The 15265-nt window shown below is 40.9% G+C and overlaps 1 protein-coding gene across 3 annotated transcripts; it reads right to left on the reverse strand.

Moving 5' to 3' along the window:
- Window positions 1-13939, reverse strand: LOC113026986 (pleckstrin homology domain-containing family G member 7-like). Of its 3 annotated transcripts, none has more exons than XM_026176349.1 (17): window positions 13701-13939; window positions 12375-13157; window positions 11665-11687; window positions 9329-9447; window positions 8104-8144; window positions 7638-7739; window positions 7088-7237; window positions 6730-6825; window positions 6316-6414; window positions 4925-5038; window positions 4343-4517; window positions 3249-3364; window positions 1507-1594; window positions 1333-1412; window positions 1068-1212; window positions 769-866; window positions 1-291 (listed from the first exon to the last, which is right to left on the reverse strand). In XM_026176349.1, exons 2-17 carry the CDS (start codon window positions 13044-13046, stop codon window positions 181-183), a joined length of 2229 nt encoding a protein of 742 aa, XP_026032134.1. In that variant the 5' UTR covers window positions 13047-13157; window positions 13701-13939; the 3' UTR covers window positions 1-180. The 3 variants fall into 3 exon arrangements, with proteins under 3 accessions (XP_026032134.1, XP_026032135.1, XP_026032136.1); XM_026176350.1 differs by having other exon boundaries at window positions 12375-13160; XM_026176351.1 differs by lacking the exon at window positions 13701-13939 and adding an exon at window positions 13319-13547.
- Between the last annotated feature and the right edge of the window lie 1326 nt (window positions 13940-15265).

Consider the following 15265-nt stretch of genomic DNA (forward strand, 5'->3'; position numbering starts at 1 on the left):
CAACGTTTTACTACATGATGAGATGTTTATTTCACACTACTGTAGCAGCTGCCTTCACAGTCAAACCGTTTACAAAATCATCCTAGTGCTAGTGCAGTCATTTACAAGACATCAGGGGGCAGTGAAGTGCACATTAACAGTAGAAACTTTTTCACATGGCTTCTAGTTCTGCTTGATGGGTCATATCTGCGAAGACTCCAGCCACAGCGAGGAGCTCTTTACTCGTGCCTGCTGAGAGTCCTGCTTCAGCAGCGCCGTCACTGCGCCCTCTATCTTTGACATCCATACTCTCTGGTGGGGAAAAAATGTTTAGAAAGAGAAATATCAGATTTACCAGTTTGATTAACTGATAATATTATAAATTGTATAGTTTATTATTTCTTTGTAATGTTTGTTGCTGTAAGCTGTCCTAAACAGCTTCACACAAGTAAGATTAAACAATACAGCAATTTATTTTTATTTTCCTATACATTGTTCATCTAAACCAAAATAACAGAAACCTTTAAAAAGATTAAATGTATAGCTATGAATTTTTTACTATAAATAAATCTGAACAGACATGCATACAAACTGAATTTAGAAATCATTTCAAATATTTTAGCTTCACTTTCAGGCCTCTGTAGAGTTCACATCTTGCAATGATGTTTTGCACAAGGCAGAAATGTTTGGATAAACTTATGACACATTGTTCTTCTGAACATAATGTGATCTGTGTCCTGCATGCTCTCTTTGGAAACATTTCAGGTATTCACAGTTGAATTGATCTACCTTGACAGCCTCTGACGCAGCTTGCAGGATGAATGCACCAATACACTGTTGGTAGCGGTTCTGGTGCATTACTATGAAAGAATGAGGCAACCCCGATGCTATCAAGAAAGTACAAATGCTTTCATTTAATAACACCAATGCACCACATGGCATGCAAACATAAACAGAGAGACGTGACCCTGAAGGATATTTTGATTCTGTTGACTGCTTTGCTACGATGTGCTACAAACATGTATTTTATAAAAAATGGGTTTAGAGCTAGAAAACTCAATTAGTTGAATCTTAAAAATTTTACTTACAGGAGGCATTAAGTTGATCGATGTTTCTAAGTTGGAGTCGATCTAGAGAGATTGGCTGGTCGAGAACCGTGAAGGTGCATCCCTCCTTCAGCATCTGATCCAGCTCCAGGTTTTTCAGAGGATTCTGCTCTGGACCTATGGACCTCTGCACAGGATGTCAGGACATATATATGAAGTTATGAGGGATATGTAGTTAAGGCATCCTTGCACTAAATATCTATCACTAGCCTAGGTTAGAGTGAGCAAAGGTTAATGAGTGACCCACCTTCTTGTTTCTCTTCATCTTTGTAATCAGCAAGAATTCATCAAAGAGGAACATATAGACGTCTATGAGCTTTGCGTTCTCTGGGAATTAACCACAGAAAGACGACGTAAAGTTTTTAGTCAATTCGAAGCAGGAAGCGTGTGAAATGTGTTGGATTTATGCCAGCTGACACACCTGTGAGGACGAGTTTCCCTTCGTGCAGCAGACTCCTGTGAGAAATCAGATTATCCAGTGTGACAGCCTTCAGAAGATGTTTCAGATTCTAAAAGAAAGAAAGTCACATTAGAAAACATTTTCACCTTTTAGCGCTTTTCAGACACATCGGTCTTTCCATTAATCTGACAGCAACTCAGCATGTTGGCTTCTGAATGAGCACCCTGGCCCTCTACTAGTAACATGTACATATCACTTTAAGCATAGCACGTCTTAACTGCATACTATTGGATTAATAAATAGGTATGCGCATGATAGCGAAAGAGCAAGTCACTCGTGTCTAATTTAAGATGCATCTTTGGTATTTCAAATGCAGATGAGCTGTCTGTGTGAGGGCTACAGGTAGCTGCTGCAAACAGGTAGCACACAAAAACAAACACGTTCACATAAACAGATGACAATGGCGGAAAGAACTAAATGTTCAAAACTGTGGTCACATTTAACTACGGTTACATGCTGACACTACCAGTACCACGGGTGTAAATAAGTATTGTCAGCACTGACGATAGTTAAATGCTCACAATACTTATATGCAACAAGTCATTTACATGTAAGACTTACACATCGCAACTCTCTACCACTGCTATCTGTGTTCACTTCAGTTCAGGTTTGTTTATATAGCACCATATCACAATAGTCCTCCTCAAGGCAATTTATGCTTTACTATATAACTTGCAATGTAAAAGCAAAGACTACAACAATTATACAGTCCCCCTATGAGCAGGCACTTGGGAAAAGCTTTCTTTTAACAAGAAGAAACCTCCGGATCAGAACCAGGCTCACTGAGGGGCAGCTATCAAGGAACTGGTTCATGGTGAGGAGAAAGAGAAGAGAAAAAAAAATCTGACAGGACAAAACACAAATTTCGGAAGAGAATGTGTGTCACAGTGTATGACAGGAAATCTCCCAGAAGCCTGTAGCAGCAAAACTATAGCAGCAACTATAAGTTAACTTTTCAAAAAGGAATGTTTTAATCAGTTTAGAAGGTATCTGTCTTCCAAATACAAACTGGGAGGTGGTTTCACAGTAGAAGCTCTTTCCCCATACAACTGTTGGGTGGGCTGGTCCCATTAAAACAAAAGGGAAAAAAATAAGTGCATTTACACACATGCAAGTTTCTCTCCTCTGGTGTCTGAGTCTTTCTGTTTCACAGCGTGCTCTGCACCTGGATGACAGACTTATTACCTTAGTATAAGTGCTATGAAATCAAGCTATTCATTAACTGTCTTCCTTTCACTGCTCTCACTTACACCAAGTGTTTGCTGCTCTTTCTATTTCGCTCTGTATGCAAAGCCCATTCCCTTGCCACATGTACGGCAGAGAGAAAGTGAAGATAAAATAACTACAGATGAAGAGAATACAAACAGAAGTGTTAATCCACCTACAATGATAGGGAAGAAAGACTCTCTTGGAAAAAAGAAGAAGAAGAAGAATAGTGCCGCTGTCATCCTCCCATTCAAATTGAAGCTAATATTTAAAGATGTGAAACTGAACTATTATCAAATGACACTGTAAAACTCTAAATACTGCTATTCATTGCTTTCAGATCTGATTTTCTGATAATTTGATCAGTTTATCTGATGATCATCAGGCACTGGAGGATAAAGTGTTGGCACATCTGTGTGACACGTTGCTCTTTCAACACAGTTCCTGAAGACACAAACACACCCAAATAGCAATATATACACAAACACAGGACAGACCTCAGGGATGAAAGCACGCTTGTCCCTCTCCCATACAGGCAGCCAAACCAGGGCATCTCTCAACTGTTTCACTTTCTGGTAGTTATCCAGCCATTTGACCTTTCCTTCTAAATCACCTGTAAACAGAGAGGACAGGAGACTGAATGTCATTAAGGACAAAAACAGGTCCTCAGACTCAAATTGGTCACTGACAACTTCATTCATGTCTGACACGTCACACAAAACTCCTGCTACATTTCCTATGCCTTTTATTTTACGTAACATATACCTATGTAAAATATGCATTTTATAATGTACCAAAGTGCATAATGATTACATTCATTTATAATGCTATACAGTGATGCCATACATGGGCGTGACCATATCGTGAGAGATTTCAGCTGTCTCTGCTTTTACAGTAAATATCCCCCACACCCACAGAGGACTTTGGTCTACACATCCTAGCTGTGATTACAATACTCATTGTCACCTACGCTTTACACAATCATAACCTTTTAAAAGGTGTGGTAAAACACACCTTTTTAATGGTTATGGGACAAGGTTTAATTAAAGATTTCTGAACCCTGAGCAGTTTCGTTTGGTACGGTTATTTGTTCAACGCGGCAACATGACATTGAGTTGAACGGCTGTAGAACATTTCCCACAGCCTGTCCTTCCAGTTATATAATAAACCGCCAAAACAGGTCTGCAAGCAGAGGCTTGCAGTGAAAAATAAATGGTCAAGGCCTCCTGGCTGATATCCAAAGCATGCAACCTGTGTGCTGACAGGCACTGATACTAGCTGGCCTGTTTATGTTGACAGACTTACGTCCACTTAAAAAACCCTTCTATCTAGATATGTTTGTAAACCACCAGGAGGCAAACACGTCGTGCTGAAGAAACACCTGAGTCATGATCAGCTGATTAACATTACTCAGACGCCTGACTCAAAACATTCATTTTGCAAGGTGACGAGACCTATGCAGGCGCTTTAATTTAGCAGGACTGAAACAGTAAAAGCAAATTTAGCCAAGCAGAGTCTCCTAATGAGGTCAGCCGAAATCAAAAGGAGAGCATTTTGATAACAGAAGGGAATTTTCGAATTCAGTGCTCACATATCGATTTATCCACTTGTTCTGCTATAAGTTCCAGCCCTCGGGCTTCGTCCTCCTTCTGGCATCTCTTTGCGATATTCCGCAACAGCAGCGGGTATCGAGTTAGCCTCTGCAGCGGTGCCACCAGCAGGTCACGCAGGTGAAGCCTTCGGCACTGCTTGCTCCTCTCACACCACTGAGGAGAAAAAAGGAGGGACAAAGAATGGGTACAGTGACAGAACGAGTGAGGTCAAATGTTTGAAAGGACTTGACTTTGTAGGGAAGGAGGGAGAGGATGGGCAGTGAAATGCCTGTGAGAAGAAATTATATGTAAGACCAAACACAGTGACAGTTCCAGCAAACACACCAGCATGATGACAGGGAAAGTTACACAAGGTACAAACGGTGACATTCCTCCCATTGGCAGGCTGCTGTGACACTGAACTGATTGTTTGCTATTTGGGCACCAATGCTCCTGTGAGTCCTCTCTCACATTGGCACACAACACCTGCTGCATTGTCATGGTACACAGCGTCCTTCCCACTGTGCTGACTGGCACGCTCACACACACACAGACACACACCAGTAAGACCTCTCCTGTACCTTCACGTAAGTCCCAAAGTCCTCTCTGGGCTTCAGACTGTCCAGATACAGAAGAGCCGTGGAGTAGTTGAGGCAATACGTCTGCAGGCAGTGGCATATGCTCTCCTGGAAAGCCTGCCAGCAGACAGTAGTGTTAGACAAACACTGGGATACAGGCTGCTGGGTCGCATCAGCTGTTAAGCTGCAGATAAACATATCGTAAAAAAGCACAAAGAGGATGCCGCATGCACACATGCACGCACAAAAATGTCCAGTGTGTGTTTGTAATGGCATACATGCGTCTAAGATTGTCCTGTGATGTTTCTGTTAAACTTTTAATAATTTTATGTAATTGTAACTAGAGTTAGGTAACCTTTTCCCTTCTCAGCGAGCTTTGAAGATGCCATATTTTCAACACGCTCTTGTCATGAGAGAAAGGAAGATGGAACAGATAATAACAAAGCACATACGTAGATTTCAAAGTACAGTTTAAATGCAAGCATGCTAAATTTGGTCAGTGAGAGCATCGTGAAAGAAAGAAAGTAAATTCAGCTGTGTATTTGTGTTTTCATAAAAAACATCTGCATTAAGGGGACACTTTCCCGGGCACTAGTTATCACACTTGATTATTGGGCTATAAGACTCTGTGGAATGTGTTTTGTCCATGTGGGCAGCTAGAAATCTAGTCCAGCTTGAAGCTGTCGATTTTAGAGCAGGAGCTTCTCTCAGTCCATGGTGATGTAAAACGCTTGTGCAGTTACCAGTTCATAGCAGGCTGGAGCCTCGGTGGTTCCTAAGTTGTTCTTGAACATCCTAAACAAATTCCTCTCATGTGGCTATGCTTAAAGGCCAGGTATGTGCCAACAAACCAAGCAATTTAAATGAACTCAAATTCCACCCTAACGAGCGATTAAATACCTGTATGTGCATTTTTAATCCCGTGTGGATTAGAGAAAATCCAAAATAAAGTCCAACTTGTGTACCCAGTTCTTGTTTTTTGAAGTCATTAAAGATATATGCTATACAATCAGCCTATCCTGGAAAATGAACAGTCCAAAGAAATCATAAAAAATTACCAAAAAATGATCAGTGTACTTAAATGTTTGACCTCAACTGTACGAGAATATTACATTTTGGCTTTTCTGCACATTATATCAAGTCCAGCTGATCCTTAATAGCTAGAAGAAAATAAGAATGCTTCCCAAATAAGAGCTTAAGGTTAATAAATTCAAACTATGCAGCTATTTTTCAAGTCTTTGAAAAAAAAAGCTGTTTATGAAAATACTTTAAGGATTATATAATAATTAATCCAGATGAGCATATCATTCATACTTTTTCTATCTATTTTGATTGTCTTATCAGCGGGATAGTGAACACTGCTGTCACAGAGTCCAAATGTGAATCAAACTTGCCTTCCCCAGCAGATCCAGCAGGGTGGGACTGCCACCCTCAGTAATCTCCAACATGTTCTTGATAACGCGGAGGAGGCTGTTTAGGAAACCTGAGCTCACCTGGAGCAGAAAACAGTGTCAAATGTCACCACAGGGCCATGTGACATTTTTATAATATCACCGAGGTATTATGTTAAGATAATTGTTAACAAAGGTTTTTTACACCACATTATTTTTTGCTGACCATTAAATAAGCTTTAAATAAAAAGCTAGCATTTTAAAATAATACAGCTGTAACGACTCATCATTAGCCCTTTCATAGTAACTTTATGTTGATGTGACACCAAACCATGTTGTTTTAAGGATATGAAAGCAACTGTTGTTAAAAATGATTTACACAAACTCCTCATGCAAATGATTTGCATCATTTCTCACCAGGCAAAGCTCATTGAGATTCGCAAACAGCCTCCATGAGTCAATATCAGTCAGGCAGTTGGTCACCTGCAGGTTTGTGAGCGTAGCCGAAAACACCTGAGAGGCACAAAGAAAGCAGAAAGAGAATAGGTTCAAGGTCTCTCTCATGCCAGCATTAAATTTCAAATCCACTGGTGGAAAGACGGGAAAATCCAAAGAGACTTTTACACGAACTCCAAAGGCGGGAATTCAGTGAGAAGAATACAAAGAAGCAGGTGTTCAGTTGCATTTGGGTTTGGTCTATTTATTTGTGATCCTGTGTGTGTTTTTGTGATTGTGTGTATGTGTGCATTGTGAGGCTCTGTAGGGAAAGAGTCACCTCTTTGAGAACCATGAGTTGATCCATGAAGTAAACACACTCGCTGGTGAAGAGCTCCCAGATGGTCTCTTGTCTCTTGAAGCCCTGCGGGTCAGAGGAAGCACTGACCTGGGAAGACTGGTCTTGCAGGAACTCAGCCAGAGAGTAGTCCTGCTCACAGATACACAAAAAGACAAGAAGCTATAACTCAAAGTAAAGGCTGCATCCTCCACAGAAATCTCAGCAAACGTGTTTATTTTATGGCTGTAAATTTCCATCTGCCACTATTATAGATTCAGGAGTACATCAGTGTTTGTTTGTGTACATATACAGGTCGACTTGTGTAGTCACTGCCTAGAAATTCTGGTTCTTACACAGTCTGTGTCATTCAAACATTGTAGGAGCTTCCATGTAACTGTCAGCTTCTCATTTCTGAGTCATCTGGCAAACACTGAGTTGTATTTGACTTGGGAATCTGGATGGCTAAGCCTGGATCACAAAGTCAGTGAACGTACAGAACCAACACGATGATTTACAAAACAAACAGCAGCTAATAGCGCTCATTTCTTGCCTTATATCTCTGAAGCTCCAAGTTTCTCCAGTCTTGAATCTGTGCAGTTGAGAGATATTTCTCAATATCTGACACCGTGCATGTCTGCGGCTTGCCTTTACTCTGAAAGGGAAAAAAAAATTAGGCAACACATTAGGCAGATTTTTAGGGCTGTGCACTAGCCAAGAAAAAAGGGTGTGTGCCTAATTGTTGTTAATATCTGTTCACATAACAACCCAGCAGTTTCAAAACTAAATTAACAAGTTTGGCTCAAGTTCTGCATTTCAAGTGTTGACCAATTACAAAAAGCTGTGTGGGCCAAAAGGGATAAGAGGAAACACACTAATCTGCTTTGGGAAGTGGGTCAGAGAACAATGTCCAAACCAATTGCTCACTCCTAAAACAAAGTACATCAAAACAAATTACAAGCATGCCACTGGCACCAGTCACACACATCGATGACTAGCAGAAATACAAATGCACTTACCGTACTACGCCTCGAAAAAGGCCACTTTGACTTCTTGGTATCTGTAAAAGTTGTGACAGTGAAAAGAAGCGTGAGCATTTTAAGTTATACGCACATGACAGTGCCAATCACAGCTTGCTGAAAATGTCAAAAAAATCTTTTGTTTTTTGTAAAGTGACCACCACAAGTTCTGTCCTTTTGCTTTTTTTAAATTCTAGAAATACAAATAATGCTCCCTTTACGACACAACAACACTAGACTGATGTCTACTCATAACTCTATATAGCACTTTCTACAGATTATCTCTAGTCTGTCTGTTTTATAGGTGTGTAGATAAAGTTATAAACCACACTTTTAGTAAAGATGTAATAATAAAATAAGATGTAACTTACAATAATCTTGACTTTGAATAAATTTAATGCTATAAAACCATTACCTTCATTATAAAAAAGTAATTATAATCATTAATGAACTTAGTTTGAGGTTTGAAATTCAGCTAAAAAAACAAACTTTTATTAAAGTACTAAATTAAACATTTAGTCAAAGTAGCTTTCAAGTATTTCAATAATCAATAATGGTGGGGAAAAAACATTTTGCAGTATTTTTGTAGTATTTTTACTTGCATCTAAACAGGAATACCAAATAAATATAATTTAGTCATAAATTTAAATAGTCTGAGAATACTATAAACAGGAAGGCTCATCTCATGCACCATCATCTGACATAACGTTAGCCGAGCAAACTTAATTGATATCAAAGTGATTAGCAGATTGACTCTGCATTAGGGTAACATTTATGGGAGGTTTTATTGATGGTGTTGGTATGCTTAGCAACCTCATTTTGCAGCCAAAAAACATAAGTGAAGTGAGATAACTTTATCTTTGTGTTACTGGATAAAACAGGTACGGATGTAATTAGCAGATACTCAGGATATCGCATGCCTAAAAATTGCGATGATATTGTATGGTGGCGTGCCTGGTGAGTCCCACGTCTAAAAATAAAAAGTTCATGGAAATTCATAAAGTAAACTGAAAAAAAAAATCTAGCTGTTGTGCACACATTTGAGTCGATCACCATAACAACAAGAAAGGACACGATACAACCAAGCAGGAAGCAGGAAGTTCATTTTGCTGTGAAGCATTACAACAATAGACATATTGACTCAATAACAGACCCATACTAGTTCATGAGCAAGCATCACCTAAACAGAGGGCAGACTGCAATCTGCTGGGACTGACAGAGGTACCTGCGAAGTTTGAGTCATTTAGTAAGTCAGCTGCTCCATTGGACACGAAAAGATCTCCTGGAGAAACATCCAAGCCGGGCAAACTCACGACGACGGAGCTCCGTCTCCTCTGATAAAGCCTGAGGACACAAAAGCGGACAGGTGGACAATTTAAGATGGAAAAAAATCCAAATACGCAAACAAAGAAAAGACAAAACAACCAAAAAAACCAAAAACGAGTTCTTCATACTAAGAAGAAAAGCTCATCAGACATCAGAAATGTACAGTTCAATGATTATTACTCCATTGTAAGTGTATTATATTCTAAAAGAATGGAAATCATACAAGCAACAGGAAATTACAGAATTCCTATTTGTGGTTTTACATTGTTGGGATACCACTGAAATACCATCCGCATTGTGCAGCAACCCGGCGATTAACATAGGATAAGTGTTATGTGTCTGGTTATCCGTGGATAGATGCTTGTTAATGGATCGCCCTATTTGTGTGGAAGGAGGCAAGCTGTCAGTGTGTGCCAGTTATAATCCGCTTGGTCTGCTTTTCATAGTTAGTAACTGAGGCATGGCTGTGGCTGGAAAAACACAGGCCTGCCTCTCAGCCTCAGGCAGGGCTTAAACGGCCACTGTTCTCAAGTGTTTTGACTTATCCTCTGCTGCTGCTGCACTTCTGGGATTATTGCTGAAAGCAAAAATGGACGTTCACATGTTGAAATTAAAAATTAAAAGCCCAGTGATAAATCTTCATAAGCAATGGAAGCTGACCCTGGAATATGCAGGCTAAATATCCAGAAAGGGCACGGCCATGGAAATGTTTTCATTTGTTGTAAAAGCCCAAAAGGAGGAACTTGATTGGTGACAGCATGACATTAAACCGTCCCAATGCTAAATAGACAACTGCAGTCGTTAAACATGACTGCATACAGCCATAAAAAAGGACGCAAGGTTCTGCTAAAGCTAAGGCTCACTTTGAACATGCTGACACTGATCGACAAGCGGTCAGTGACCCACGTCAACACTCTGCGGTTTGGCTTTTAAATATTTTAGTGCCTTTGACTTCAAAAAGGAGAATTTAAGCAGGAATCAGTAGTGATGAAAGTAACAGATTAAGGGCAGATAACAGCAACACACAATGTGGCTAAAAACCATAAGGAAGTGTGACTGACAGATGAGGGCTAATGCCCCTGTTTAGATTGACAATACAATACAGTGGAGCAGAAGTAAAAGCAAGGGGAAGAAAATGCAGGAACAATTTATGTAAAACTTCTTCATTAGATTGAAGGAGGAAGTGTTCTTCCCCTCACGGTGCAACACATCCCCTCACACAGGACCTGCATTCTTGCTGCTGTGGCTGCACAGTTGCAAAAGTACCCTACGAGACTAATTCGAGTGCACATGTAGGCCACATAGCTGCAGGGCCAACTCATACACTTGGAGGATAAGTCAGTCTACAACTGAGCGGGGGTAACCTGGTACGTTTTTCCTCTAGGACACTTTTGTTCAACTGTGAAAGCACCAACTGTTCTTCGCTCTCACTGGATGGGCCGTTTTCTTCCTGGTAAACTGATACGACACCCATGTCCAGATCAATGTAAAGATGCTGAACAGAGAGACAGATAACAGTCGGCAGTAGCACCTGAGGGGACATGTGGCACGAAAGGTACGATTACCTCTTCATACCAGGGCAGTGTCGCCTTGCAGTTCATTCCACAGCATCCTCACAATGACATCCTGTTGGTTTGTGGCAGCTCAGAAAGCTTTCTCTTTGTCCGCCTCTCTGCTACAGAGAGCACTTGTAAAAATGGCCGCTTTGTTCATGCATAACAAGAGAAATAATGATGCTCCCAAACAAGACTGTCCCAACCAAGGCTCGCAAAGGCCCGGTCACTGTAAGAGGCACAGTGCCAGGGTGTAATTACAGGGACAATAGCTGCCTAATTATCCGGTGAGGGGAAGAGCCTGGACGCCTATTAGGAGGGGTGTGGGCGGCAGTAAGGGAAAACAGCCTTAATGAGCCCATACATAACCATAGGACTCTCAAAACTTAACCCACCAAGCTTATGAAGCATTAACAAAGACACGAGTGACAATGAGTGCACAACAGGGATCCTCAAAGCAAAGGTCCAATCATCCTCGCTTGCTCTCAAGCACCAAGAGAGCACACAACTCAGAGGCACTCTGACATGTTGTAGCTCGGATTTTGGGTTGTTTTTGTGAGCAGGTGAAACAGAAGGACAAAAATAAAAAAAGAAACCATATGTGACAGCTGTATCCGTTCCAGGAAGAGTTTTACGATAGGGTAACACAGACAACATGCAAAACAGTCCAAGGTACACTTACCTATCATGGCAGGATTCCTTCTCCTGTAAGAAAAAAGAACTTTGTTAGTGACCTCATCTTTCCAAATCAGCAGTTATACTACACGCCACATCGACACTGTCTCGCTCCACAGTCAGGACCAAGCAGAGGGTTCACAGACCTCCTGCCGCTAACAACACCACTATATCACTTTCAAAGACATTCAAATTTGAATCTGTATTTTAAGTGGTCGCTTGCATTCAAAAGCCTCTGATATTGGAGGAGAATGCCGGTGCTCTATTGAGGATCGGCTCGCTTGAATACCGTGAGCTGATGAATAGATCTCCCCATTATCTTTTTCCATCGCTCACTGACCCCTCCATTATTAGGTGACTGCTGACTGCGGTGAATAGGGGCCCGAGAAGAGCACTTCCCAGGGCTCTCCAGGCAGTGGGCTTGGTCAGAGCTGTCAGTGCATGTAACTGCTGATTCATTTGCTGTCAAAAGCTTGCATTGTGAGTGACCACTGCGGGAGGCAAGGCCAATTGAGGGAATGAAGGTTTTCCTCAAGGAAGGAATGTGCAACCATTTAATTTTTAGACTTTGCCAAAAAAGAAAAAAAATCTGCAGTAGATTACAGGAAATTTATGTGTGGTGATGGGGAAGAGGTTGGTGTGAAGGTTATGAAAAATCGTCTTTTTCCTGAGTAAATATGCAAACACTAAATTTACAAATACGTGGTAAAAGCTCACCTGAACTTCATCCTCAGGAAATCCATTGTCTTTAATAAGAAAAGGATGAGCACTGTGACATTCTTGTTCCACAGAAGTGATACTGTTGTCAAAAGTCTTTGATCTATGCGATCTGCTTCGCTGTTGGCCTGAGGATGACACTGGCTGATGATCGGCCTCCCCGTCAGAGAGTGGGCTCGCTGCAAGAGGTGAATCTACTCGGTGTCCTGGTGACAGGGGACTTATGGGGGATCCCGTGCTTGCAGATGATTGCTCTTCCTGAGTGCTCCCCATCCTGTGAGGCTCTCTAAAATCTATCTGAGGACGTCGGGTGCTCCTCATCCTCCTCAAGGTGGGAGATGTGGAGATACGTCCAGGAGCCTGGCGGTCAAACTGAAAGAAAGGTGGAGCCGAGTTGTCTGGGTTTACCAAAGACAAATGTCTCATTTTGGAGTGTGTCCGTTTGAGATCTATGTGCATTATGACTGGGTTACTGGTCTGGCTCTCTTTGTGCTCAAAAGATGGCGAGTCCGTTTGCGTCTCAGCATCCGCCACACCTGTTGTGACAACTTCATTTTCAGCCCATTCGATGTAGCTCCAGTCCAGCTTCTTTTCATTGTCCGTGTCCTTATCCTGCAGAATAACGTGCTGTAGAGAAGACATTGCAACCTCAAAGGCATTGTAGGGCTGCATAGATCAGGAAATGTGTAATCTTATAGTCTGATTTTTTTTCTCCTTCCACTCGAGCTCAGATGATAATCCTACATTCCAGTCACCGTTCACATCGCTTTACTTCTCCTGATTCTGCTGGGAAAAGATGAGAGTTAGCCATCAGAAAAAAGCAAATGAAACCAGGCACAAGCCTATATCCAAAAAATGAGTTTTAAAAGGTCAGCTGGCACTAAAGAAGCCCTGAAAATACATCGTGTGTTTATATAGTTTACGATACAGATGGAGTAGCTCACATATCCAACAGCAGAGTCACAGCACAGTGTGGCAATAGAGGTCTTGGCAATGTGGCGCTAAAGAGGCCATGCACCTTGCACTACCTCTACTGACTCAGGTTACCATCTGCTCCTGCTTTTGCATATTGATGTAGCCTTTTCTCCTTTTTACTATTTCGTTGTCCTAATGTACTACAACACTGCCTTTCACTGTTTACTCAAAGCCGAAAGAGCAGTTAACTCGGCACATCAACGAGCGGAGAAAGGTTAAGGGAATAAAGACAAAAAAAGTATCGATTTAACCACATCAACGATTTGTCTTAATAATAAATAAACGCGTTAACGTGAAGAGAGAGACTGCACATGCGCCGAAAGAGGGAAAAAATTAACAAGCCTGGTTTACTTTCATCCTCCGGTGCCTCGCGACCACTCGGACCGACAGCTCGCGGTGAAGGCTGACCGAGGGGAGTCCTGCTGGATGTCTGGATACAAGGCCGAATATTAAGTTATTTCTTATTTGTTCCTCCAGAGTGGAGCTCCTACTGCTGGTCCGTGTAGAGAGAAGTGAAGGAAGGAGTGGAGCGTTTCATTGTTCAGAGCTGTGAAAGGTGCGACTGCTCTGCTCTCTCTCTCTCTCTCTCTCCAGCCCAGTATGTCACACACAAGTTACACGAAGCCACCCGGTCAGTGTTTGCCTCACTAGTACACCTCATGTTAAATTATTGCCACCTACCTCTGTAACATGCGCAGTTCATTCAGATGCCTCAACTTTTTGGTAAGTGTAAGGATATAGACCACAACTGTGGATGTATTATTGTGAGCAAGTATCAGAAATTAATATCATATTAATTTCCATTAGAGACACTAGTTTTAGGTCTATGTATATTTAAAATAGTGTAATATTTAAAATATAATTTAGTTTGTTTTTTTCTGATGCTACATTTTTTAAAACCACTGCTTTTGATAAAAAAAAAGTCCAGGATTTTTTTCCCCAGTCGGTGGAATAAAAATTTGTCAGCATAAAGTGCTGCTCCCAATTATGTTTATTCAGTTTAGGCTGTTAGCCTGTCACTGTCTGTGTGCCAGCATCAAATTAAGGAAAGCCTAACATTATGCAACCCACTCATTTCTTCTAGTTTCAGAAATAATCTTCATAATTTTTTTGTGTTATTACCATTATTATTTTAGTTATTAGTTAGCTTTGTATTGCACTGAATCACCATGAGGAACCAGTTATTGAAACCAGTATGAAACAGCAGTCGGTGGTGTTTATATTTAACACAGAGAAAGTGGAACAGCTGAATCACCTGTTGGTTCAATGAAGTGAACACTACGGGGCGATGTAGGGTGAATCATCTGAGCTGCATGAGCGACGTTTCCGGAGGAACTCTTTAAGATTGGGTCTTGCGCGCCCCCTGGTGTAAAAGAATGGGTAGTACATGAAACCGCCACAACTTTTCTTCCTCGTGAGCTCCTGCCACTCTTCCACTGCAGCTGATTTCCTGCTGCTGATTTAACTTTCCCAATAAAATGGGCAAATGACACTTTCATTTTAAGCCATTTCACATTCATGTGCCATAATGATCGTACATTCAGTATTGATTAAATTTAATTTAACACTACGGTCATAATAATTTTAGTCATTGTAAGAAGTTACTCTCAATAAAATAAAAGCACGGATTATTTCTAACTCTAACTCTAGGACAGCTGGATGGATCGAGTGTAATGTATCCTATTTGAGTTGTGAATGACATAATTGTGTATGTTATTACGTTATTAGTACTGATACATAACTATGTTTTAACAGCACCATGGTGGTTTAGTTCAGTGGTTCTTAACCAAATGTAAATAGTTATGGCATAAGAAAGGGTGAACAAAAAGGAACAACAAGCACAAGTTTATATGATTCTTTAAAATATATGTCTTTTTTTGGTTAAATATTTTGTAATTTTACATTTTTATCCTCAA

The sequence above is a fragment of the Astatotilapia calliptera genome, chromosome 7, assembly GCF_900246225.1.
Source record: "Astatotilapia calliptera chromosome 7, fAstCal1.2, whole genome shotgun sequence".
NCBI lineage: Eukaryota > Metazoa > Chordata > Actinopteri > Cichliformes > Cichlidae > Astatotilapia > Astatotilapia calliptera.